Raw genomic sequence first — 25,635 nt, 5'->3', positions numbered from 1 at the left:
TTCATCCCTGCACACTAATAGACATGTCAATACTTTCACCGTTCAAAATCAAATACGAAAAATAAGAACAAAGAAAACATATTGGGTTTCCTCCCAAGAATCGCCTGATTTAACGTCGCGAAACGACGAATTACAACAAAACCATGGGTTGCCTCCCAGGAAGCGCCTGATTTATAGTCGCGGCACGACGCAAGCTTTCATGATTGCATTTCGCTCACATATTGAGGCTCTTACAAAGACATCACAACTTTCTCCCCTTTTTCTTCAACCATTCCAAGGTAGTGTTTCAATATTTGCCCATTCACTTTAAACCTATTCGTTCCATCTTCGGACTCAATTTCTACTGCTCTACTTGAGAACACTTGCACAACTCTAAATGGTCCTGACCATCTAGATTTCAACTTACCCGGAAACAATCTTAATCTCGAGTTGTATAACAACACTAGATCTCCGGGTTTGAAGTTCCGATCTAGTTTGTTCTTATCATGCATCATCTTCATCTTTTCTTTGTACAATTTTGCATTCTCGAATGCATGGAACCTGAATTCCTCGAGTTCATGTAGCTCTGTGACTTTACTTGTGCCTGCGGTTTCCATATTCAAGTTCAACTGTCGTAGTGCCCATAAGGCTTTATGCTCAAGCTCCACCGGAAGATGGTATACTTTTCCAAACACCAACTTGTATGGAGACATACCAATTAGAATTTTAAATGATGTGCGGTACGCCCATAATGCATCATCCAACTTCTTTGCCCAATCAGTCCTTGTCGTATTCACTGTTTTGGTCAGGACACTTTTGATTTCCCTGTTGGACACTTTCACTTGTCCGTTCGTTTGTGGGTAGTAAGGTGTGGCAACCTTATGGCGAACTCCATACTTTTCTAATAGCCTTGCGAACGCTCTATTGCAAAAATGGGTTCCACCATCACTGCTTATAGCTCTTGGAGTGCTAAAACGTGTGAAAATATTTTTCTTTAGAAAGTTTGTCACTCATTTGGAATCATTTGTTAGAAGGGCCACAACTTCAACCCATTTGGAGACGTAGTGAACTGCTACCAATATGTACTTTTTCTATACGAACTGACAAAGGGTCCCATAAAATCAATCCCCCACATGTCAAATACTTCCACCTCTTGAATTGTAGTCATCGGCATCTCGTGATGGCAAGATATGTTGCTTGTCCTTAGGCACTCATCACAACTTTTCACCCAAGCATGGGCATCCTTGAATAAAGTCGGCCAATACAAACCCGACTCCAACACCTTCGCCACTGTCCGAATTCCTCCAAAGTGCCCACCACATGGTGAAGCATGGAAACCTGCAAAACATAAGATTGATCTTTCTCGGGGATACACCTCCGGATCATGTTATATACACATATTTTAAAAAGTAAAGGTTCATCTCAGTAATAAAATCGACAATCGCGAAAGAACTTTTTCTTTTGAATCGAAGAGTGTTCATAAGGTACAATACCGCTTGCCAAATAATTAGCAATATCAGCATACCATGGTGTCTCCTCCATTTCCACTACTAGTAATTATTCATTCGGGAATGTCTCGGTTATATCTTCAACCTCTACTTTATTTTTAGCTCCCTCCAACCTTGAAAGGTGGTCTGCACTTGGTTATCTATCCCTTTCCTATTGCGGATCTCCAAATCGAATTCTTGTAGTAACAGAACCCAACGGATCAAGCGTGGCTTTGACTCCTTCTTGCTATCAAGTACCTAAGTGTTGCATGGTCAATATAAATAATCACTTTTGAACCAATCAAATAAGACCTGAATTTGTCGAATGCAAACAACACAACCGGTATCTCTTTCTCAGTCACGGTATAATTGAGTTGTGCACCGCTTAGCATTCTGCTTGCATAGTAAATAGGGTGCACCAACTTGTCCTTTCGCTGCCCCAGGACTGCTCTTATAGCATAGTCACTCGCATCACACATGAGCTCGAACGGCTGCTCCCAGTTGGGTGCAACGATGATTGGTGCAGTCACCAATCTCTTCTTCGGCACCTCAAATGCCAACCTGCAATCATTAGAGAACACAAATGGATGATCCTTTTCAAGGAGTTTACATAAGGGGTTAGCAATTTTAGAGAAGGCTTTTATAAATCGCCTATAGAACCCGGGGTGCCTAAGGAAACTTCTCACTGCCTTGACCGAAGTGGGTGGTGGCAACTTCTCAATCACATATATCTTAGCAAGGTCGACCTCAATGCCTTTACTGGACACTCGATTCCCCAACACTAAAATGGCACTTCTCCCAGTTCAGTACTAAATTTGTCTCCACACACATTTTTAGCACTCTCCTTAAATTATGAAGACAGTCTTCGAATGAATCCCCTATCACTGAGAAATCATCCATAAAGACTTCTATAATATCTTCAACCATATCAGTGAAAATGGCTAACATGCACCTCTGAAATGTAGTCGGTGCATTGCATAGACCAAACGACATTCTCCGAAAAGAAAAGATGTCATACGAACAAGTAAAGGAAGTTTTCTCTCTATTTTCAGGGGCTATTGAGATCTGATTGTACCCCGAATATCCATCCAAAAAGCAGAAGTGAGACCACCCAGCCAACCTATCCAACATTTGGTTAATGAATGGCAAGGGGAAATGGTCTTTCCGGGTGGCTGTGTTCAGTTTTCTATAATCCATGCAAATTCGCCAACTCGTAACTGGATGAGTCGAGATCAACTCTTTATTATCAATTTGCACGACCTTCATTCCACCTTTCTTTGGCACACACTGAACTGGGCTGACCTAGTTAATGTCAGAGATGGGAAAGATGATACTCACATCTAACCACTTGATCACTTCTTTCTTCACCACTTCTTTCATGTTCGGGTTCAGCCTTCTTTGATGTTCTCTGGAAGGTTTGTGCCCTTCTTCCAAGATAATCTTTTGCACGCAAAAGGCCGGGCTGATACCCTTTATATCTACCATGGTCCAACCAATAACAGTCTTACATTTCTGTAACACATGTATGAGTTGTTCTACCTACACAACTAATAAACCGGATGGGATAATAACAAGTAAAGTAGATTTAGGCCTTGAGAAAACGTACCTGAGGTGAGCTGGAAGTGGTTTCAGGTCCAACTATGGTGGCTCCTTTATTGATGGCTTCGCAAGTGGTTTTGCCCTTTCTTATAAGTGTAGTGGCTCGAACTGGGGTTCCCTTTTCCAGAACCCTTGACCTTCGAGAGCCATGACCCACTCTGCCAACTCTTCACTATCCACATCTTCTAAATTCATCATGCAAGCTTCTAACGGATCTCTGACATTAAGGGTCTCATCCTCTTCTTGTAGTATTACATCCACCGCCTCCACTAGTGAACAATTTGCAAATTCGCTTGGCCTCCTCATAGATTTTTGAACATTGAATATTATTTCCTTATTATTCAACCTCATTTTTAACTCTCCATTCTCACAGTCGATCAATGCTCTCCCAGTGGCTAAGAATGACCTCCCCATAATTATTGGTATTTGTTCGTCAACTTGACAGTCAAGAATAACGAAGTCGGCAGGAAATACAAACTTCCCCACTTGGACGAGCACATCATCCAGAATTCCTATCAGTATTTTGACAGTGTGATCAGCCAGTTGCAACAACATTAAGGTCGGTCTAGCTCTTCCAATGCCTAATTTTGTGTAGATTGACAAAGGCATCAAGTTGATGCTGGCTCCTAAGTCACACAATGCTTTAACAAAAGCATAATTTCCAATTATGCATGGCATAGTGAATCTACAGGGATCAGACATTTTTTGAGCCATACGTCTTGTCACTATCGCGCTACAAGTTTGAGTTAGAGTTACAGTAGACAGTTGCTAGAAGTCAAATTTTCAAGACATCAGATCCTTCATCATTTTTGCATAGCCTGGCATTTCCCTCAAAGCATCCATCAACGGAATATTCAATTGAATTTGTCTAAGCATTTCCATGAATTTCCTGTATTGATCATCTTTCTTTTTCTTTGCCAACCTTTGAGGGAATGGTGCAGGAGTTAGCTTCTTCTCACTGCTTGGTATCTTTTTTTTATTAAGATCCTTTTCCACCACCTGTTCCGGGAGTTGTTCAAATTCCTTCTCCTTGCCTTTGTCAACTTGTGCCTGTTCAATTACAACCTCTTTGAGCTCCGTTGACTCATCGGTGTCTAATGTCACTGTAGTAATTGGCATTGCGTCTCTCCTATATTGAGAAACTTCTTTCTCTCTGTCTAAATCTCTTCCATTCCCGAGACTCACTGCCATTAGCTTATTTGGGTTCTACTCCTTTGGATTAATGTTCGTGTCTGCAGGCAACGTTCCTTGTGGGCGATTGTTCAAGGCCATGGATAACTAGCCTAATTGAGTTTCAATGCCTTTAATAGACGAATCATGTACGGCTAACTTTTCTTGCATCTTTCCATTTGTCCCAATGAGTTGTTGCAGCATGCCCTTGATTTTTATCATATTACTGTCCTGTTGTTGATGAGGTGGTTGGTAAGCCAATTGTTGTTGGTGCTGCTGATTGTAGCTCTACTGCCTTTGATAAGGCACGACTTGGCATTGTGGTCGTGCTCCCCTTGGAATGGTATTGTATTGTTGCTGGGTTGGTATGTACTGCTGATTTTGAGGTCTCCATTGGTGTCCACCTTACCTCTAACCCCCAAAATTATTGACATAATTCATTTCTTCTCTGAAGCCCTAGTTATCATTCTCTCCACTCCACGAGCAAACATATGACTGATTTATGCAGGGAGTGCATAGGCCTCCATTTGTTGTATCAACAATGTGCACCTGTTTCGTACCCGTCTCATCAGTTTTCTTTGTCAATAAGCTCATCTGTGTCATGAGAGTGGATATGTTTTCTGCATTTGTATTGTTTGGGTCAAGAGCAACAAAATGTACTATTGGAGTGAGTGTTGTATCTCTCGTCATCCAGCCTGAATTTTGAGCCATCTTGTCAAGAAGAATCTTGCACTCTATGAATGTTTTGCTCAAGAATGCACCCCCAACTGAAGTATCTACATTGGCTTTCAGACCGTCAGCGAAACCTATATAGAATCTATGTCCTAGTATCTGATCTGGAATTCCATGGTGTGGATACTTCACTAGCATATCCTTAAACCTCTCCCAGGTTTCCTGCAAAGTTTCAGTCAGTTTTTGCCTGAATTGCAATATCTCATCAATTTGCGTCGCAGTTTTGTTGGGTGGATAGAACTTATTTAAGAACTGCTTGACTAGTTCCTCCCAAGTAGCAATGAAGTTTATTGGGAGCGAATTCAGCCAAGTTTGAGCCTCCCCAGTCACTGAGAATAGGAACAGTAATAATCTAATTGCTTCAAGAGTCACATTCAGCTGTCTTTGAGTGACACAAATTGATAGAAAGTTCTTCAGATGTTATTGTGGGTCTTCGATGTACGAACCATAGAAAAACCTTTTTATTCTGCATCAAGTGTAGTATGGTGTTGGTAATCTGAAATGTCTCTGCTTGTATCAGAGGGAATGCAATTGCGGTAGCCAGGTTATCAGCAGTTGGTTGCACCCAATCATATAGAGCAGCTTCCGGCACAAGAGGTTCTACCACTTTGATGTTTGGGTCAACTCGATCATTCATATTATTCTCGTTGACGTTCTCAACGTCGTCTATTTCAATTTCAAATTGTTCATCTTGTTTTAGTTGTTTGCCCTTCTTGTTAGCCCGATTTAATGCCCTGAATGCTTTCTCGGGATCTGAGATTCCTTCAAAAAGTTCACCAGTTCTCAAAGAGCTTCTAGGCATGCACCTGAGTCACAGAAGAGTTCAAACGTGAAAATTTCAATGGAAATATTTTTAACATCATAGAAAATTAATCTAAACTAAAAATCCAAGCAATTCTTCCAAGTTGTAATAAATAGAACCTTTAGTTCCCCAGCAACGGCACCAAAATTTGATCATGTCCAACTATGTCTTATAAAAAGGACTAAGCGGTCGCTGCAAATATAATCCGGTTCAAGAGTCCGGAGTCGACTCCCATATGGAACTAACCTATTTGCTACAACTTTTAGTGTCGCTAATGATAAGCTCAGACAATTTTAAGAGTTCAAGATTTTATTTGATAATTAACAAAAAATATTTAACTAAGGAAAAATGACAATAAAAACTCTCAATAAGCAAGAATAAAGTTGAATTCAAGGGTAAAAGAATCTAGGGTTACTGATTTTCCCAATTGTCGGATTAATTCCTAACACGTTAGCTATAATATCGCCATAACACTCTATAAAGATGATAAATTCTTGCTTACTGTACTTATCTCTCTATCAATTACCATAATTTACAAGAAGCATTCTCTCGAACTACTCTAGTTGACAATTTGTACAACTCATAAATATCACACCAAAGCTTCGTTATCTCTTATCCTGCTTTAAAATTCAAGTAATTAATCTCTTAACTTACTCGAAAGTGGCGTTGTTCAACAACAATCTAATCAAGTATTCTTTCTCAAGCAACACTAGACAACTAGATACGATTAATCAAGGGCCCTTTCAATTAATCACAACAAACACATAGTTGAACAATTATAGAGTAAAAACGGCCCAATTATTTCAAAATGTAATCAAGACTTCGTCCAACAATTAGTTCCATCAACCTTAGATGACGGGTTTAACTACTTATACTACTATGCACGATTACAATATAAAAAGTTATAACCAATAATGGAATTAAGAAGAAGATGAAAAACTCGTAGGAGAATTCTCCGTCTTGCTCCTTTTGTGTTCTTGCCTCCAAAGTTCTTTTAAAAACAGAGATACCCTCTTTTTGGGCGAGGTGGACTTCATATAGATCAAGGTTAGTTGCCTCTCAAATTACAAAATTGGCCTTGGAAAAATTTTTTCGGAAGCACGTGCGCGGCCGCACATCATCCGCGCATTGACCGCGCACTTTGGCCAGTTTCTGTCTGACATGCGCGGCCTAGTGCGTGGCCACGCATAGACCGCGGACCTGGAAGATTTTCTGTAGCATTTTTTTCTTTCTTCTTTTTAAGCGCGCTAACCTCCAAGTGGCCTTCAATGCTACATATTAGCTCCAAAACACTTTTTGACGTCCTCAAAGCCCAGAATTGCTCTTGCAAAGCATAAAGTTCTTAATTAGAGCCATTTGTTATCATTTAATATTCAAATATTAATAAAGTGCAGCTAAGTTAGAGTGCAAATAGTAGCTAAACTACATAATTATAGCCTACTATCAGACTCCTTCCATTTACAGGAAAACCTATATCTAAAGATCGGACAAAGCATCTCCAAGTGAAGTGACAAAAAACTAATATACAACCAAGTATGGGGAGTAGTTCTATAATACCAAGAACTTATCTTCATCATAGCTTTAACATTGCCAAGAAAGAAATCCATACTGAAGAGAATCATATAATTGTCCAAAAGGGAAAGATCAGTGAGTTGTCTGTGTATGATGTCAGTGACAGAAGAGATGGAGCACTGCATTGGTGGTTGTAGCTGCCTGTTGTAGACACTTTGATGTGTCCAAGAGTATCTCTCAACAGTGTGTTCATGTAGCATGTGAACCAATGCACTGAAGAGGGCATGAGAAGCTGCTGAAAGTAGTGGCCAGGTGTAATGAGTTCTGCATCTAGAGTGCGGAATGGAGGTCACATGGGATCTTCTTTTTGCTGTAACATAGTGCTCATATAGGTTTGAACCCCGAAGTATGTTTCCAAAGAACCTATCAGTGGTGTATGAATGTGATGTGTGTTTCTGTATAGCATGATCAGAGGGACATGTCAAATAAATTTGATTCACTTCCAACAGAATGAGCATCTGGGATGCTGATACCACACGTTGAGAGTACATAAAAATTCTAGACCTATGTAATGTTCCTGCAAAATACAACAAACAAGTTAGTAGTAAAAGAGCACCATTGCCACTCTTCCTGAGAAGCATAACTATGGCACTATAGTCAGTGATGAAAGACTGCTGCAGGCTTTGGGCATTACTGCCCTGAGACCTGTTGATGAGGAAGTAAGGTAGTGCTTTTAGGTTCTTGTAGATTCTGAGAGCTGGTGATGATTATAGGTTGTAGATGGGAAGAAGGGAAATGCTACTGAAAAATGAGTGGTGATTTAGTAATGAATGATATCCTGTGTGAGAGTAGATGTGTGTTGATCCCCTGTTTAGAGATGGGAGCTGCTGCATTTTAAGCTCGTTGTTATAGTGTCTGTGTTGAGAAATGGCAAATTTGGGAGTTGCCAGGCTGCTACTACTATGTTCTAATGTCAAGAAGAAACATGGGCACATAGTATTAACTAGCACATTCCAACTACATTGCATTAGGTATGACTGACTGTGTGAGCCTGAGGAATTATATCACACTTTGCACCCTTGACCAACGCTCAGTAGAATGAGCATTAAGGATCCTAATACCATACGTTGAGTGTAGGTCAATAGGTGGAATAGACCATAAGAATTAGTACCTACAAAACAGTAAACAATGTTAGTAAAATAGTTGTGCCTTTTTTTGTGATTATGAGTGTGTGCTCTTAGGTTCTTATGGCTTCTGATAACTGGTTTGAAGTTGGATATGTTTTTAATGAGTAGGTAAAGTAGGTGATCAGGAAGGAGGTTAAGATTGCTACTACAATTATGTGTGAGTGTACGTGGATGGAAGATGTGGAGTTGTGGTGAAGGTTGTGTGTTATTGTTGGGGTGTTGTGGTGGTAAGCGTGGGTGTGATGAATTTAGCTACATAGAATGAGTGTCTATTAGATGTAAAAGGTTCAAGAAAATACACATCCTATAACCTTGAAGGTTTAGGAGTAGTCTATTATGGTCAATGGTATGGTGTGGTGTGTATGCTATTTAGAGACCATGTTTGTTCTTATCTTTTTCATTTCCACTGTAGAAAATCTTGGATTAAAACACTGGCATTTACTCAGTGGATGGAGCATCATGGATGCTAATACCACACACTTAGAAGAGTCCAGTGAATTAAGTAAGCTTAAACCTGCAAATAAATAAAATAAAGTTAGTGAGGAAGTCTGCAACTGTATCCTTCTCCTAGTGGGTTTGAACATAGTTCATTTCTTCCATAATGATACTCCCATATATGATCACAATAGTTTGGACAATTAGGTCCGCTCCCCTAAAATAATTTCTGACATCCATATCCATGTGATGAACTGGAGGCCAGTTGTGGGTAACTTAGTCATTTTGTGGGAATGATTCTTCGCAGGTAGATCATGATTGAGTTTGGATAAAGAATCTGCAGGAAAATTAGTTTCCTTATAAACATGTGAGCATTTGAAGTTCTCATATTGTCTATAGAGTGCCCTGAGGTCTTGCACATTATTTTCAAGGTTCCAAGGAGGTTCTGCTGAATTGTTGAGCCATTGTATGAGTAGAGCAGAATCAACTTCCAGGTGGATCTTACTAAAACCATTCTCCAAACACCATTTCATTACCAAAATTATTGTTATTGTCTCTACTAGATTGTTAGTTCCTTCACCTAAGGGATTAGCTAAAGCAGGTATCAAGTTACCCTCAGAATCCTTGATAATGACCCCAGCTCCAATCTTGCCTGGATTACTAAGTGCACTACCATCACTATTGAGTTTGACAAAGCCACATGAGGCTTCTACCATGTCATATGAAGGATGTTGGCATGAAATTGCAGGTCTTCAATAATGGAATATAGCAAATGGCCAGGTGATGGTAGGCTAATTAGCTTAGAGGAGAAGGTTGGTATAAGATTTAATGGAGAAAAGAACTTTGATCCTTGTGGATTTCTTGGCTCCATATTTGACACTACACCTATTCTTCCATAAGATTTAACATATAATGATAGGAAGGGTATCCGACAATAACTTGTGTACCTCATTCTTGCTTCTTTGAATCCACAATTTCATCAGGAGCAATTGGAGAGGCATGTCTTCTAAAGGGAAACCAATAGGACCAATAAAGACTTTCCATATGGCTTTAGCAAAATGACCCCTGCTGAAAATGTGATCTACCGACTCTACATGTGGTCTAATACAACATACACATCTAGTGACACTAGTATGTCCAAATGATATAACTCTATCGTCAGTGAGAAGTTTATTTCTGAGTGATATCCAGAGACAGAATGACCATTTGAAAGGAATATGTTTATTCCATGTCATCTTGTTGGTGAAGAGAACATGTTTCCTTTTCCTAATTATACCCAAGTAGAAGCGCATGTGAAGTTCCCATAAGTAGTGAGGGTCCATGTTGGTTTGTTAGGAGTATGAGGTAGGTAGTTGATGGAAACTTGAAGAATCTTTTTGATTTTGTGTGGTGGGCACACGCATTGAGCTTCTTAATGTTCCATCTCCCTGAAATCCAAAAATGAGACACAAGAATATTGCCAGGTGTACCTCTTTCATTTCTGAAAGCTGTCAAAGGTCCTGCGTCTAACCAATTATTCCACCAAAAACTGGTGGTGCAAGAATGTAGCCTCTGCAGAATGTGAGGTTCAGTTTCTCTTTTGTTGGCCATCATCTTTTTCCAGGTCTGAGATTGTCTAGTATTCCATTTTTTGGATACAGGATGTGACCTCTTACAGTATTTAGACCTCAAAAACTTACTGCATAGGGATTTTTTAGTTCTAAAGGACCATCATTGTTTCAATTCCATAGACTTGAAAACATTAACAATGTATCAAAGCCAGTACTTCCTTCCTCTAGTAGGTAGGACATTTCCCCCCATGAAGCCTAGTGATATTTGTTTCTATCATTGTCCATGCCCCAGAAAAGGTTAGCAGTCATTCTCACAATTTGCTTCATAACAGTTTTAGGTGGTAACACTGCGGAGAGGAGGTGGATGGGTAGAGATTGTAACACATGTTTGATCAGAGTAGATTTTCCTCCATAGGAAATCATTCTAGCATACCATCCCCTAATTCCGTTAACTATATTGAAGATTAAGTCATTGAAATGTATGACTTTCTTCCTCCAATCCAAGGTAAGTGATTGGAGATTCCCTTCTGGTAAAACATGTAATCTGATGAATTCTGTTGACATTGTATTGGAATACACAGTATGGAGTCATGAAGTGACCCTTGGCCTAGTTGATTTTCTGCCCAGATGTATTTTTATATGCTCCAAGATCTTCATGATTTTCATTAATGACACCCTGTTGCCTGATGTGAAGATAATCACATCATCTACAAAACTCATAAGGTTGACTTATGGACCCCTCTTATCCATATATAACACATTGAAAAATTGATCATGATGAAGTTTGTTAAGCATATTGGAAAGTAGCTTTGCCCCAATGATGAAAAGATATGGAGATAGTGGATCTCCCTGCTTTAAACCCCTTGTAGACTTGAAGAAACCATGTCTGGAACCATTAACAACCACATAATACCAGTTGTTGGACATGATCCTCCAGATCATTTCAATGAGGAATTCATTAAATGCCATTCTCCTAAGCATAATGCAGGTAAATGCCAAGGAAATCATGTCATAAGATTTTGTCATATCTAGCTTAATGACCACATTAGCTAGAACATTTGGCTTCTTAATTCCTTGGACAATATCTTGAGAAAGCATAATATTCTTTAAAATACTTCTCCCTTTGATAATCCAAGCGGATAAGCTGAGATGATGTTTTTGCAGTATAGGTGCAAGCCTAGTACAAATTTATTTAGAGATGATTTTGTTGATAAAGTTACTTAAGCTTATGGGCCTAAATCAGTCAAAGAGTTAGGGAAATCCACTTTGGGTAAAAGAACAAGGCATGCATTGATCATGTATCTAGGCATCTCACTTCTTCCAAAAAAATGCAAGAACCACCTTTAGCAAATCATTCTTAATCACTTCCCAATATGATTGAAAGAATTTGGCATTCATCTCATCTGGGCGTACAACACTCGTTGGGATCATGGAAAAAATAACTTATTTAAGTTCTTTCATGTCAGGATCCTTTGAAAGTTAAACATTGTCTTCATTAGTGATCATGGTTGGAATACAATTAAGAAGGTCCTCTCTAATGTGATCTCCAGGTTCAGTGAAAATTTCTTCAAAATAGTCACAAGCAGCTTCTCCAATAGCTTCATCACCCTGAATCCAATTTCCTTATTCATCCTTGATTTTGTGGATGAAAAGTTTTCTTCTTCTACCTCTGATCAAACTGTGAAACTACCTAGAGTTGGCATCACTTTATTTGAATGATCGTAGTTGTATCTTTTGCTTCAGTACCTTCTCCTCAAGTTTCATCAATTTAATGTATTGATCTTGAAGTTCAAGTAAGGTAATCCTATCAGTTGGATCATTGGTAACAGTCCATTTCGCTTATACTAACTTTACCTTTTGTTCATACTCCTTTGGTTTTTGAAAGAAGTCCCTATATTGCTATCTAGACCATCTACTCAAAGCACTAGACAAGGCTTTATGTTTTTGGTGAAAGACCCACATAGGATTTCTTGTAACTTGCGTGTGGTATGATACTTTCATTATTTACCCAACAATTAAGAAACCTGAAGTATTTTATGGCATTATCTTGTCTCGCATGCATTTCCATTAGGAGAGGTCAATGGTCAGAACTTGTTCGAGCCAAATGTGTGACTGTAGTAGCAGGGAAAGAGGTTAGCCAGTGATCATTAGAAAGACCCCTGTCCAATATTTTCCACACTATAAAATCAGATCCTCTTCCATTAGACCATGTGTATCTTGGGCCATAAAAATCCAAATCAATCAAACCATATTCTTCAATCATGCTGATGAAGTCAATACTCTTCTTCATCTATTATGGTATCCCTATAATCTTCTCATCCATAGAAGTAATGACATTAAAATGTCCTATAAAACACCAAGGCATAATGCATAGAGTAGATTTGAGTTTCAAATTCTCCGACAGAGTTATTCTCAGAACAGGTTTACATTTTGCATAGATCAGTGAGAGGTAAAAGGTATCTCCAACTTCTATATGCTTCAGCTCAATTGTCATCTCTTGTTCATCTTGGTCCAAAAGAGTACCAGTGAACTCTTGATTCTAGAAGATCCATATGTTTTTGTTAATGTTGGAAGCAACCTGGTTCATTGACAGTTGCATTCTGTCACGACCCAAAATTTCCCACCGACGGGACCGTGATGGTGCTTAACATTTCACTTGCCAGGCAAGCCAACGTTAGAGAATCATTAAACCAATTCCTTATTTTCATTCAGTAAATAACAATAATTAACTAAAATAAAATATAATAAGTGAGGAATATCAAAAACTGTATTATTTACTACCACCAGGATCTGGAGTCACAATTCACGAGCATTCTAGAATTTTTACTACAAGTAATAGTCTGAAAGAAATATAACTGTATGAATAAAAGAAAACGGTAGGACATAAAAAGATAGACGGGGACTTCAAGGTTTGTGAACGTCGACAGATCTACCTTGAGTCTTCGGACAGCGGACCAATAGCAAATCTCGATCAACCTGATCCAGTATCAAAATCTGCACAAAAAGTGCAGAGTGCAGCATCAGTACAACCGACCCCGTGTACTGGTAAGTGTCAAGCCTAACCTAGACGAAGTAGTGACGAGGCTAAGGCAAGGCACCTACAAATAAACTTGTACAATTTAACAGTGTATACGCAAATAATATGAATGAAGAACTAAACAGGAAATGTCGGGAGTGGAAAACATACTGAGGGGAATACAAGATAAAGAACTACAACAGAATGATTACCGAAGCACTCAATATACCATGAATCAACAGGAATAGTGAATACAACAAGGAAAAATGCACGACATCACCATTCGTGCTTTTACTCTCAATCTCACCATAAAATTAATAGAAACGACATGGCATCACCCTTCGTGCATTAACACTCACAATATAAAACGGTATTACCCTTCGTACATTAACACTAACAATATGGCATGGCATCACCCTTTGTGCAATAATACTCACAATATGGCACGGCATCACCCTTCGTGCGTTAACACTCACAATATGGCACGGCATCACCCTTCGTGTATTAACACTCTCCATTACCATAATGCAATGCATAAATAACATCAAGGAGATATAATAACAAGTACAAACCTTACTTCAACATTTGGTTCCATAATATCAATCTCAACTTTGAAATAAAAACTCAGTTATCACCTGAAACATCCATAAACATGACAAGAACGCTAATTTGGACAACACTAGTATAACACGTAGCAATTTGACATAGGAATGAGACAATATCAGAAAAACAGAGAAACATGGAAAAACAGGTAAATTGGTGGTGCATAGGTACTCGTCACCTCACATATACGCCGCTAACATGAATTTCACTTAGCAAATAATCTAAGGTTCTTAATTCCCTCAAGTCAGGTTTAGACATAACACTTACCTCGCTCTGAAGGCCACTTAATTCTCAATCACAACTTTTCCTTTGGAATTCACCTCCAAAACACTCGTATCTATTCAAAAATGACTCAATAATATCAAATATTTCTAAAGGAATCAATTATATTGCATAAATTAAATTTTCTAAATTTTTCTCCAAAAATGCGAAAATCGACCCCGCGCCCGCTTGGTCAAAACTCGAGGTTCGGACCAAAATCTTTTTACCCATTCACCACCGAGCCCGAATATGTAGTTAGTTTTGGAATACGACCTCAAATTGAGGTCTAAATCCCCAAATTCCTGAAATCCCTATTTTCTACCCTTACTCCTAATTCTACCATGAAAACTCTAGATTTTACGTTAAAAATTCAAGAAATGTAATGGGTAATTGAAAGAAAATGGTTTTGAATCACTTACCAACAATTTGGGGAAGGAATGACTCTTGAAAAATCGCCCCTCACTGTTTGGTTTTTGAGAAAAATGAATATTTTGGCAAAAATCCCATTTTGGATTCTGTTAAGTGTTGGGCGACAGTGTTCATCGCATTCGCGAGAGCACTGTCACGTTCGCGAAGTGTATGGGCTGCCAAGACTTCGTGTTCGCGAAGCAGTGCTCGCGTTCGCGTAGGCTACCATTCCCTGGTCTTGGCGTTCGCGAGACATTGCCCGCGTTCACGATGAAGAAAAGGCTGACTCCCCCTCCCCAGTGCCTAACGCTACACGTTCGCGATGAGCTTGTCTCTCTCGAGAAGGGTAACGCCCTCATCGCTTCGCGTTCGTGAAGAAGAAATCCTCAGCTGCCCAGTTTACTCTTCGCGTTCACAAGAGTGCGTTCGCGAGAGTACCTTTGCGAACGCGAAGAAGGACATGCCAGAACACAGATTCTGCAGAAAAAATAGATTTCCAAAGTCCAAAACATCCCGTGGCCTATCCGAAACTCACCCGAGCCCTCGCAGATCCAAACCAAACATACACACATGTCTAAAAATATCATACGAACTTGCTCGCGTGATCAAATCGCCAAAATAACACCAAGAACTCTAAATTTAGCACTAATTCAAATGAAATTCTCAAGAACACTTTAAAACTTCTAATTTCTCAACTGGACGTCTGAATCACGTCAACTCAACATCATTTCTCAACAAATTTCACAGACATGTCTTAAATATCATAATGAACATGTACCAGGCTCCGGAACCAAAAATACGGACCCAATACTAATAATGCCAAATATATCTCAATTCTTAAAAACAAATAATTTCCAAACTTTTAATTTTCATCAAAAATTTATAACTCAAGTTAGGGACCTCCAAATTTGATTCTGGGCATACGCCCAAGTCCCATAATTCGATACGAATCTACCGGGACCGTCAAAGCACGGATTCGGTCCTGTTTACCAAAAATGTTTGCCGAAGTCAACTAAAATCAATATTTTAAGGCAAAAATTCTTATTTTCATTAGTTTTCAACATAAAAGCTTTCCGAAAACCTGCCCCGACTGCGCACGCAAATCGAGGAGGGTAAAAATGCGATTTTTAAGGCTTAAGAGCGCAGATTCGAGTTCTAAAATATAAGATAACCTTTTGGGTCATCACATTCTCCACCTATAAAACAATCGTTCGTCCTCGAACGGACATAGAAAAATACCTGGGCTGGTGAAAAGGTGGGGATATCTACTCCGCATATCGGACTCGAACTCCCAAGTAGCTGCTTTAATAGGCTGACCTCTCCACTGCACTCGAACTGAAGGGTAACTCTTTGACCTCAACTGACGAACCTACCGGTCTAGAATGGCCACCGGCTTCTCCTCGTAAGTCAAATCCTTGTCCAACTAGATAGAGATGAAATCTAACACGTGGGACGGGTCACCATGATAGTTTCGGAGCATAGACACATGGAATACCAGAAGAACTGAGGATAACCCTGGAGGCAACGTAAGTCTATAAGCTACCTCCCCACTCTCTCGAGGATATCAAATGGCCTGATATACCTAGGGCTCAACTTGCCCTTCTTCCCGAATCTCATAACATCCTTCATAGGCGATACCCGAAGCAATATTCTTTCTCCAACCATGAATGCAATATCATGAACTTTACGGTCAGCATAACTCTTTTGCCTGGACTGAGCTGTATGAAGTCGATCCTGTATAATCTTGACCTTGTCCAAGGCCTCCTGAGCTAAATCGGTACCCAATAACCGAGCTTCCCCCGGCTCGAACCACCCAATTGGTGACCTACACCGTCTACCATATAATGCCTCACAGGGAGCCATCTGAATGCTCGACTGGTAGCTGTTATTGTAGGAAAACTCTGTTAACGGCAAAACCTGATCCCAAGAACCTCCAAAGTCGATAACACAGGCACAGAACATATCCTTCAAGATCTGAATAGTACGCTTGGACTGCCCATCCGTCTAAGGATGAAATGTTATGCTCAAATCAACTCTCGTACCCAACTCACGCTGAACTGCCCTCCAAAAGTGTAAGGTAAACTGCGTACCTCGATCAGAAATGATAGACACGGGCACACCGTGAAGATGGACGATCTCATGAATATAAATCTCTACCAACCACTCCGAGGAATAGGTAACTGCCACAGGAATGAAATACGCTGACTTAGTCAGCCTATCCATAATGAACCAAACTGCATCGAACTTCCTCTGAGTCTGTGGGAGCCCAACAACAAAGTCCATAGTGATACGCTCCCACTTCCACTCAGGAATATCTAACCTCTGAAGTAAACCATCAGGTCTATGATGCTCACACTTTACCTGCTGGCAATTTAGGCACCGAGCTACATAGGCAACTATGTCCTTCTTCAGTCGCCTCCACCAATAATGATGCCTCAAGTCTTGATACATCTTGGCGGCACCTGGATGAATAGAATACAGGGAATTGTGGGACTTCTTAAGGATCAACTCAGAAAGTCTATCCACATTAGGCACACAAATACGACCCTGCATCCTCAAAACTCCGTCATCTCTAACAGTAACTTGCTTGGCACCACCGTGCTGCACTGTGTCTCTAAGGACAAGTAAATAAGGATCGTCATCCTGTCGATCTCTGATGCACTCAAATAAATAAGACCGAGCAACTGTACAAGCTAGAACACGGTTGGGCTCAGAAATATATAACCTCACAAACTGGTTGGCCAAGGCTTGAACATCCAATGCAAGCGGTCTCTCACCAACTGGAATATATGCAAGGCTACCCATACTGACTGACTTTCTACTCAAAGCATCGGCCACCATATTGGCCTTCCCGGGATGATACAATATGGTGATATCATAGTCTTTCAATAGCTCCAGCCACCTCCTCTGCCTCAAATTGAGTTCCTTCTGCTTGAACAAATACTGCAAGCTCCGATGATCAATGAATACCTCATATGGCACGCCGTAAAGATAGTGCCTCCTAATCTTCAGCGCGTGAACAATGGATGCCAGCTCTAGATCATGAACAAGGTAAGTCTTCTCGTGAACCTTCAGCTGCTGTGAAGCATATGCAATAACCTTGCCACCCTACATCAATATCGCACCCAAACCAATACGAGATGCGTCACAATATACTGTATAAGATCCTGAACGTATGGGTAACACCAATACCGGTGCCGTAGTCAAAGCTGTCTTGAGCTTCTGAAATCTCGCTTCACACTCGTCTAACCACCTGAACGGGGCACCTTTCTGGGTCAATCTGGTCAACGGGGCTGCTACGGATGAAAACCCATCCACAAATCGACGGTAATAGCCCGCCAAACCCAAGAAACTACAGATCTCTATAGCTGATATGGGTCTAGGCCAATTCTGGATTGCCTCAATATTCTTAGGATCCACTTGAATACCCTCTGTTGATACAACGTGACCCAAGAAAGCAACTAAACTCAACAAAAACTCGCATTTTGAGAACTTAGAATGATCCGAAGATACTGCTCTTGCTCCTCTCGACTGTAGGAGTAGATCAAGATATCATCAATAAACACAACCACAAAGGAATCCAAGTAGGGTTTGAACACCCGGTTCATCAAATCCATGAATACTGCTGGGGCATTTGTCAGCCCAAATGACATCACTAGAAACTCATAATGCCCATATCGAGTCCGAAAAGTTGTCTTAGGAACATCAGATGCCCTAATCCTCAACTGATGGTAGCTAGATCTCAAATCAATCTTTGAAAACACCTTGGCACCCTGAAGTTGATCAAATAAATCATCAATCCTCGGCAATGGATATTTATTCTTGATGGTGACTTTGTTCAACTGCCGATAATCTATACACATCCTCATCGATCCATCTATCTTCTTCACAAACAACACAGGTGAACCCCAGTACGAGACACTAGGTCTAATGAAGCCCTTATCAAGCAAATCTTGCAACTGCTCCTTCAATTCTTTCAACTTTGGCGGGTCCATGTGATATGGCGAAATGGAAATAGGTTGAGTGCCCGGAGCCAAATCAATGCAGAAATCAATATCCTTGTCGGGTGGCATCCCCAGCAGGTCTGCAGGAAACACCTCTGGAAGCTCACGAACAATCGGCACTGAATCCATGGAAGGAACCTCCGCACTAGAATCGCGGACATAAGCCAAATAAGCGAGACACCCCTTCTCGACCATATGCCGAGCCTTCACATAAGAGATAACCCTGCTGGTAGAATGGCCAAGATTCCCTCTCCGCTCTAATCGAGGCAACCCCTGCAAGGCTAAGGTTACAGTCTTAACATGACAATCTAATATAGCATGATAAGGTGACAGCCAATCCATACCCAGTATGACATCAAAATCAACCATGTCGAGAAGTAGAAGATCTACACGAGTCTCAAGACTCCCAATGGTGACCACACCAAAACGATAAACCCGATATACAACAATAGTATCTCCCACTGGTGTGGACATATACACAGGAGCACTCAAAGAATCATGGGGCACAACCAAATAGGAAGCAAAATAGGATGACATATAGGAGTAAGTAGATCCTAGATATAATAGAACTGAAGCATCTCTACTGCAAATTGAAATAGTACCTGTGATAACAGCGTGAGATGACTCAGCCTCATGTCTGGCTGGGAAAGCATAATACCAGGGTTGGGCCCCACCACCCTAAACTACATCCCTGGGACGGCCTCTAGCTAGCTGGTCTCCACCTCTAACTGTCTGGCCCTTACCTTTGGTTGCCTGACCCCTGCCTCTGGCTGGCTGAGTAGGTGGTGCAGCAAATGGTGCTGGAACCATGGCATGAGAACTCTAATGTTGTGAGTTTCCCATTGCCCGAGGACAAAATCTGGCAATGTGCCTCGAATCACCACAAGTATAACATAACCTCAGCTACTGTGCCTGTTGAATTTGAAACTGACCCTGTCGACCTGAATAACCACCCTGATAACTCTGGAGTGGAGGTGCACTAATAGGAGTTGGTGGTGCACTGTAGGCTAGCTGGACGGAATAATGCATCTGAGGGCCACAACCACCTGAGGCACCGTGAGATGCCTGGAGCGCTGAATGAAACGGCCTGAGAGGATAGCCTCTACCAAAAGTACTCCTGCCTCTAGATGAGGCACCGCTGAACTCACCGGAATGACGAGGCCTCTTGTCATACCCCTGACCTCCCTGAGTAAGAACCATCTCGACTCGTCTGGCGACATTAGCAGCCGCCTGAAAAGAAATCTCACTCCTAGTCTCCTTAGCCATCTGCAATCTGCTAGGCTGAGCAAGTCCATCAATAAACCTCCTCACCCTCTCTCTCTCAGTGGGAATCAGAACAATGGCATGACGGGCCAAATCAACAAAATGGGTCTCATACTAAGTAACAGTCATACTGCCCTGCTGGAGATGCTCAAACTGACGGCGACGCTCCTCTCTCAATGTGACAGGCAGAAACTTCTCCATGAAGAGATAAGAGAACTGGTCCCACGTAAGAGCAGGCGACCCAGCTGGTCTGGTCAACAAGTAATCTCTCCATCATTTCTTGGCGGAACCAGTCATCTGAAATACAGCAAAATCGACCCAATTGATCTCCACTATACCCATGTTCCGTAGAACCTTGTGACAACTGTCAAGATACTCCTAGGGCTCCTCTGAAGGAGCACCACTGAAGTGAACATGAAAGAGCTTGGTAAACCTGTCCAATCTCCATAAAGCCTCAGAAGACATAGCTGGCCCATCTCCGACCTGTGCCTCAATAATCGGCTGAACTAATCCGATTGGCTGAGCTGCTGGAGCCTAATACTAGGAGTTATCTGCTCCGTAGCAGGAGTGGTAGGAGTTTGGGCTCCTCCTCTAGCCTGAGATAATGTTGGTGCCATGGGGAATGTGCCAGTCTGGTCCACACTCTCCATAATGCCCACCAAACGGACCAAAGCGTCCTGAAGTACTGAGGTAGCAATGAACCCCTCCGGAACCTGAGCTGGTCCGACAGGAACAGTCTGGGCTGGAACCTCCTCGTCAATCTCTATATGAGGCTCCACTACTGGAGCTGCTGCTCGGGACCTAGGTTGAGCCCCGCCCCTGCCTCGGCCTCTAGCACGACCTCAACCTCTGCCCCGTGTAGGAGATATCACTGGAGGCTCTGGCTGCTGCTCAGCTGAGGAAGCGGTATGTGTTCTCGCCATCTGCGAGAATAAGAGTAGAAGAGTTCAATCAGTATTGAGAAAGCAAAATCGCACGACAAAGAAGAATAGAAGTGAAACTTATTCATAAACTGTGTAGCCTCTGGAAGTTAAGCACAGACGTCTCTGTACCGATCCTCCAGACTCTACTAAGCTTGCTCGTGAATAGTGAGACCTAGGCAACCTAGTGCTCTGATACCAACTGTCACAACTTGAAATTTCCCACCGACGGGACCGTGATGGCGTCTAACATTTCACTTGCCAGGCAAGCCAACGTTAGAGAATCATTAAACTAATTCTTTATTTCCATTCAGTAAATAACAATAATTAACTAAAATAAAATATAATAAGTGCGAAATATCAAAAACTGTATTAATTACTACCACCCGGATCTGGAGTCACAATTCACGAGCATTCTAGAATTTTTACTACAAGTAATAGTCTGAAAGAAATATAACTGTCTGAAAGAAAGAAAACAGTAAGACATAAAAAGATAGACAGGGACTTCAAGGTTTGTGAACGCCGACAGATCTACCTTGAGTCTCCGGACAGCAGACCAATAGAAAATCTCGATCAACCTGAGCCGGTATCAAAATCTGCACAGAAAGTGCAGAGTTCAGCATCAGTATAACCGACCCCATGTACTGGTAAGTGTCGAGCCTAACCTAGACGAAGTAGTGACAAGGCTAAGGCAAGGCACCTACAAATAAACCTGTACAATTTAACAATGTATATGCAAATAACAGGAATGAAGAACTAAATAGGAAATGTCGGGAGTGGGAAACATATTGAGGGGAATACAAGATAAAGAACTACAATAGAATGATCACCGGAGCACTCAATATACCATGAATCAACAGGAATAGTGAATACAGCAAGGAAAAATATACGGCATCACCCTTCGTGCTTTTACTCTCAATCTCACCATAAAATTAATAGAAACGACACGGCATCACCCTTCATGCTTTTACTCTCATATCATGGCAGGGCATCACCCTTCGTGCCTTAACACTCACAATATGGCATAACATCACCCTTCATTCATTAGCACTCGCAATATGGCACGGCATCACCCTTCGTGCATTAACACTCACAATATGGCACGACATCACCCTTCATGCTTTAACACTCACAATATGGCACGGCATCACCCTTCGTGCATTAACACTCTCCATTACCATAATGCAATGCATAAATAACATCAAGGAGATAGAATAACAAGTACAAACCTTTCGTCAATATTTAGTTCAATAATATCAATCTCAAATTTGAAATAAAAACTCAGTTATCACCAGAAAATCCGTAAACATGATAAGAACGATAATTTGGACAACACTAGTATAACACGTAGCAATTTGGCATAGGAATGAGACAATATCAGAAAAACAGAGAAACATGGAAAAATAGGTAAATTGGCGGCGCATAGGTACTCGTCACCTCACATATACGCCGCTCACATGAATTTTACTTTGCAAATAATCTAAGGTTCCTAATTTCCTCAAGTCAGGGTTAGACACAACACTTACCTCGCTCTGAAGGCTACTTAATTCTCAATCACAACTTTTCCTTTGGAATTCACCTCCAAACCACTCGTATCTATTCAAAAATGACTCAATAATATCAAATATTTCTAAAGGAATCAATTATATTGCATAAATTAAATTTTCCAATTTTTCCTCCAAAAAGTCGAAAAATCGACCCACGGCCCGCTTGGTCAAAACCCGAGGTTCGAACCAAAATCTTTTTACCCATTCACCCCCGAGCCCGAATATGTAGTTAGTTTTGGAATCCGACCTCAAATTGAGGTCTAAATCCCCAAATTCCCGAAATCCCCTATTTTCTACTATAACCCCTAATTCTACCATAAAAACTCTAGATTTTAGGTTGAAAATTCAAGAATGTAATGGGTAATTGAAAGTAAATGGTTTAGAATCACTTACAAACAATTTGGGGAAGGAATGACTCTTGAAAAATTGCCCCTCACCGTTTGGTTTTTGAGAAAAATGAGTATTTTGGCAAAAATCTCGTTTTGGATTCTGTTAAGTGTTAAGCGACAGTGTTCATCGCGTTCGCGAGAGCACTGTCGCGTTCGCGAAGTGTATGGGTTGCCAAGCCTTTGTGTTCGCGAAGCAGTGCTCGTGTTCGTGTAGGCTACCTTTCCCTGGTCTTCACGTTCGTGAGACATTTCTCTCGTTTGTGATGAAGAAAAGGCCGTTCCCCCTCCCCCTCCCCAGTGCCTAACGCTACGCGTTCGCGATGGCCTTGTTGCGTTCGCGATGGGTAACGCCCCCATCGCTTCTCGTTTGCGACCAAGCCTTCGCGTTCGGGACCATGCCTTTGTGTTCGCAAAGAAGAAATACTCAGCTTCCCAGTTTACTCTTCGCGTTCGCGAGGGTACCTTCGCGAACGCGAAGAAGGACATTTCAGAACACAGATTCTGCAGAAAAACCAGATTTTCAAAGTCCAAAACATCCCGTAGCCTATCCGAAACTCACCCGAGCCCTCGGGGCTCCAAACCAAACATGCACACAAGTCTAAAAACATCATACAAACTTGCTCGCGATCAAATCATCAAAATAACACCTAGAACTCTAAATTTAGCACTAATTCAAATGAAATTCTCAAGAACACTTTAAAACTTTTAATTTCTCAACTAGACGTCCGAATCACATCAAATTAACTTCATTTCTCACCAAATTTCACACACATGTCTTAAATATCATAATGAACCTGTACCGGGCTCCGAAATCAAAAATACGGACCCGATACTAACAATGCCAAATATCAATCAATTCTTAAAAACATATAATTTCCAGACTTTTAATTTTCATCAAAATTCATAACTCAAGTTAGGTACATCCAAATGCGATTCCAGGCATACGCCCACGTCCCATAATCTGATACGGACCTATCGGGACCGTTAAAGCATGGATCGTCAAAGCACAGATGTCAACATAAAAGCTTTCCAGAAACCTGTCCGGACTATGCACGCAAATTGAGGAGGGTAAAAATGAGATTTTTAAGGCCTAAGAGCCCAGATTCGAGTTCTAAAATATAAGATGACCTTTTGGGTTATCACACATTCTGCAGTAGTCAAGGTGCCTGTTATAGGAAAAATTGATTGAAGTAGTTGGATTCTGAAGAAATGGTTCAAGGACAAAAATGAAGGATAATTTATGGATTTGTTTTAAAGTTTTGAGTCGCTCAATAACTCTGGAGGTTCTGATACCTCGGACATTCCAGGTTATTGTACTGATCATTTAAAAAAGAGATAATTGATTTGGAGTTTGGTGGTACAGAACTGCTGGAAGCAGCTCTACTTCTAGTGAGTTTGGGTGAGGGTCTCATCCTTGGTGATCTAATTTGGAAGGCTAAAACATTGTCTTGTTCAGTTGTTCCATTCACATCTGCAACCTGGAGCTTACAATATTGCTTTTCAGTAGTCCCTTTACTAAGATCATCATCTTCATCTGAGTATGTTCCCATCTCATCGTCTTATTATATGGGTTTGTACTCACCCTCTTCATGGATAGGTGTTCCTATTGGCATAATGTTGCTAAGAGGAGCATTCTTATCAGTTGCATCATGTGTCTTCTGAACTGCTGTATTGTTAACTTCATTTCCTTCAACTTGGATGTCACCTTTGTTGGGTAACAGAGGTAGAGAATGAGATAGGTTGGCACTCTGACAAGCAGTTATTGGAAATGTGTACCCTGTAAGGTTTTGCTGATTGGTTTTAGAAGTCACTCCTGTGTCTGTTCAACAATGGTGATTCCGGCATTTTTCTTTCTCATAGCTTTTCTTTTCTTATGACTAGGTTTGTTCATGTCTTTGGGGAGCCGAATTTGGATATCTAAAGTAGCATGACCTTTTCCTTTGATCAACCTCCTCAAAGATTGTTGTTCCTCACTAGAATAGACCATTTCACAAGATTCCTCATCATTAGTAACCTCTTAAGAAATTGTATTCACATGTGTAGGAGTAGTGGTAGTAAGGGGTTAAAGAGTCAATCCTATGGTCATTCAAATGTGCTAAATCACACTTATGAAAACACATGAAGAAGCCCATCCCTCTTTGGATACCCATCCTGCCAAGTTAGAATGATCTCCTGCAATTCTTCATTCCTCCATTGACTTCCTCAACAAGAGTATCAGGGGGATGGGGAGGTGTATTACAATTCTGAATATTAGAAACATCACCTTTCTCTAGAGCACCTGGAGGGTCTTTCAGGGTTGTAGTATTCATACCTGATGTTTGGCTAACTTTATCCTTTTGGTTTTAGTAGTCTCATTTACCTAAAACTGCTATTCTATATTCTTTTCTAGTATGAGTGGTTGATGCTGTTTTTTATTTTGTTGTTGTTGCCCTTTGAAGTGTTTTCTTTTTTAGTTTTACCATTTAGTATTTGGAGGGATAGTCCCTGAATTTGATGTTCCTTTCTCTTCTGGTTAATATCATCTTTGGTGCTTCTATCTTGACTCTCTTTTTGATTACTCTGGTTCTATGATGAGGTCTGTCCAACATTGAGTTGCCTTTGTTGAGTTTCCCGATTGTGCTCAACTAGAGCAATCGCTTTCCTTTTCTTATTCTCTTCATCCTTTATTCTGATTGGGAATGCGTGTAAATTATGGTCCAGGTATCTACAATAAAGACAGTAATTTGGGATGTTTTCATACTGTACTTCTAACCACTTCACATCACCATTTT

General features: G+C 40.8%; 1 protein-coding gene across 1 annotated transcript; it reads right to left on the bottom strand.

The window, feature by feature from the left end:
* Nucleotides 1-230: 230 nt before the first annotated feature.
* On the bottom strand, nucleotides 231-3,767 carry LOC138907426 (uncharacterized). The gene is made up of 5 exons (XM_070198024.1): nucleotides 3,196-3,767; nucleotides 2,812-2,944; nucleotides 2,296-2,420; nucleotides 1,779-2,027; nucleotides 231-948 (listed from the first exon to the last, which is right to left on the bottom strand). Exons 1-5 carry the CDS (start codon nucleotides 3,765-3,767, stop codon nucleotides 231-233), a joined length of 1,797 nt encoding a protein of 598 aa, XP_070054125.1.
* Between the last annotated feature and the right edge of the window lie 21,868 nt (nucleotides 3,768-25,635).

This window comes from Nicotiana tomentosiformis, chromosome 3 (assembly GCF_000390325.3).
Source record: "Nicotiana tomentosiformis chromosome 3, ASM39032v3, whole genome shotgun sequence".
Taxonomy (NCBI): Eukaryota; Viridiplantae; Streptophyta; class Magnoliopsida; order Solanales; family Solanaceae; genus Nicotiana; species Nicotiana tomentosiformis.
The sequence above is the reverse complement of the archived record's forward strand: the minus strand, read 5'-3'. Positions and strand labels throughout refer to the sequence as shown.

What these genes read in the sequence shown, in the direction of transcription:
- LOC138907426 (XM_070198024.1), bottom strand. Translation starts at nt 3,767, where the DNA reads ATGTCTGATCCCTGTAGATTCACTATGCCATGCATAATTGGAAATTAT. An exon ending in ATGGCTCTCGAAGGTCAAGG is followed by an intron (nt 2,945 to 3,195) that starts GTTCTGGAAAAG and finishes GGACCATGGTAG; the next exon opens with ATATAAAGGGTATCAGCCCG. An exon ending in AAGAAAGAAGTGATCAAGTG is followed by an intron (nt 2,421 to 2,811) that starts GTTAGATGTGAG and finishes ACTACATTTCAG; the next exon opens with AGGTGCATGTTAGCCATTTT.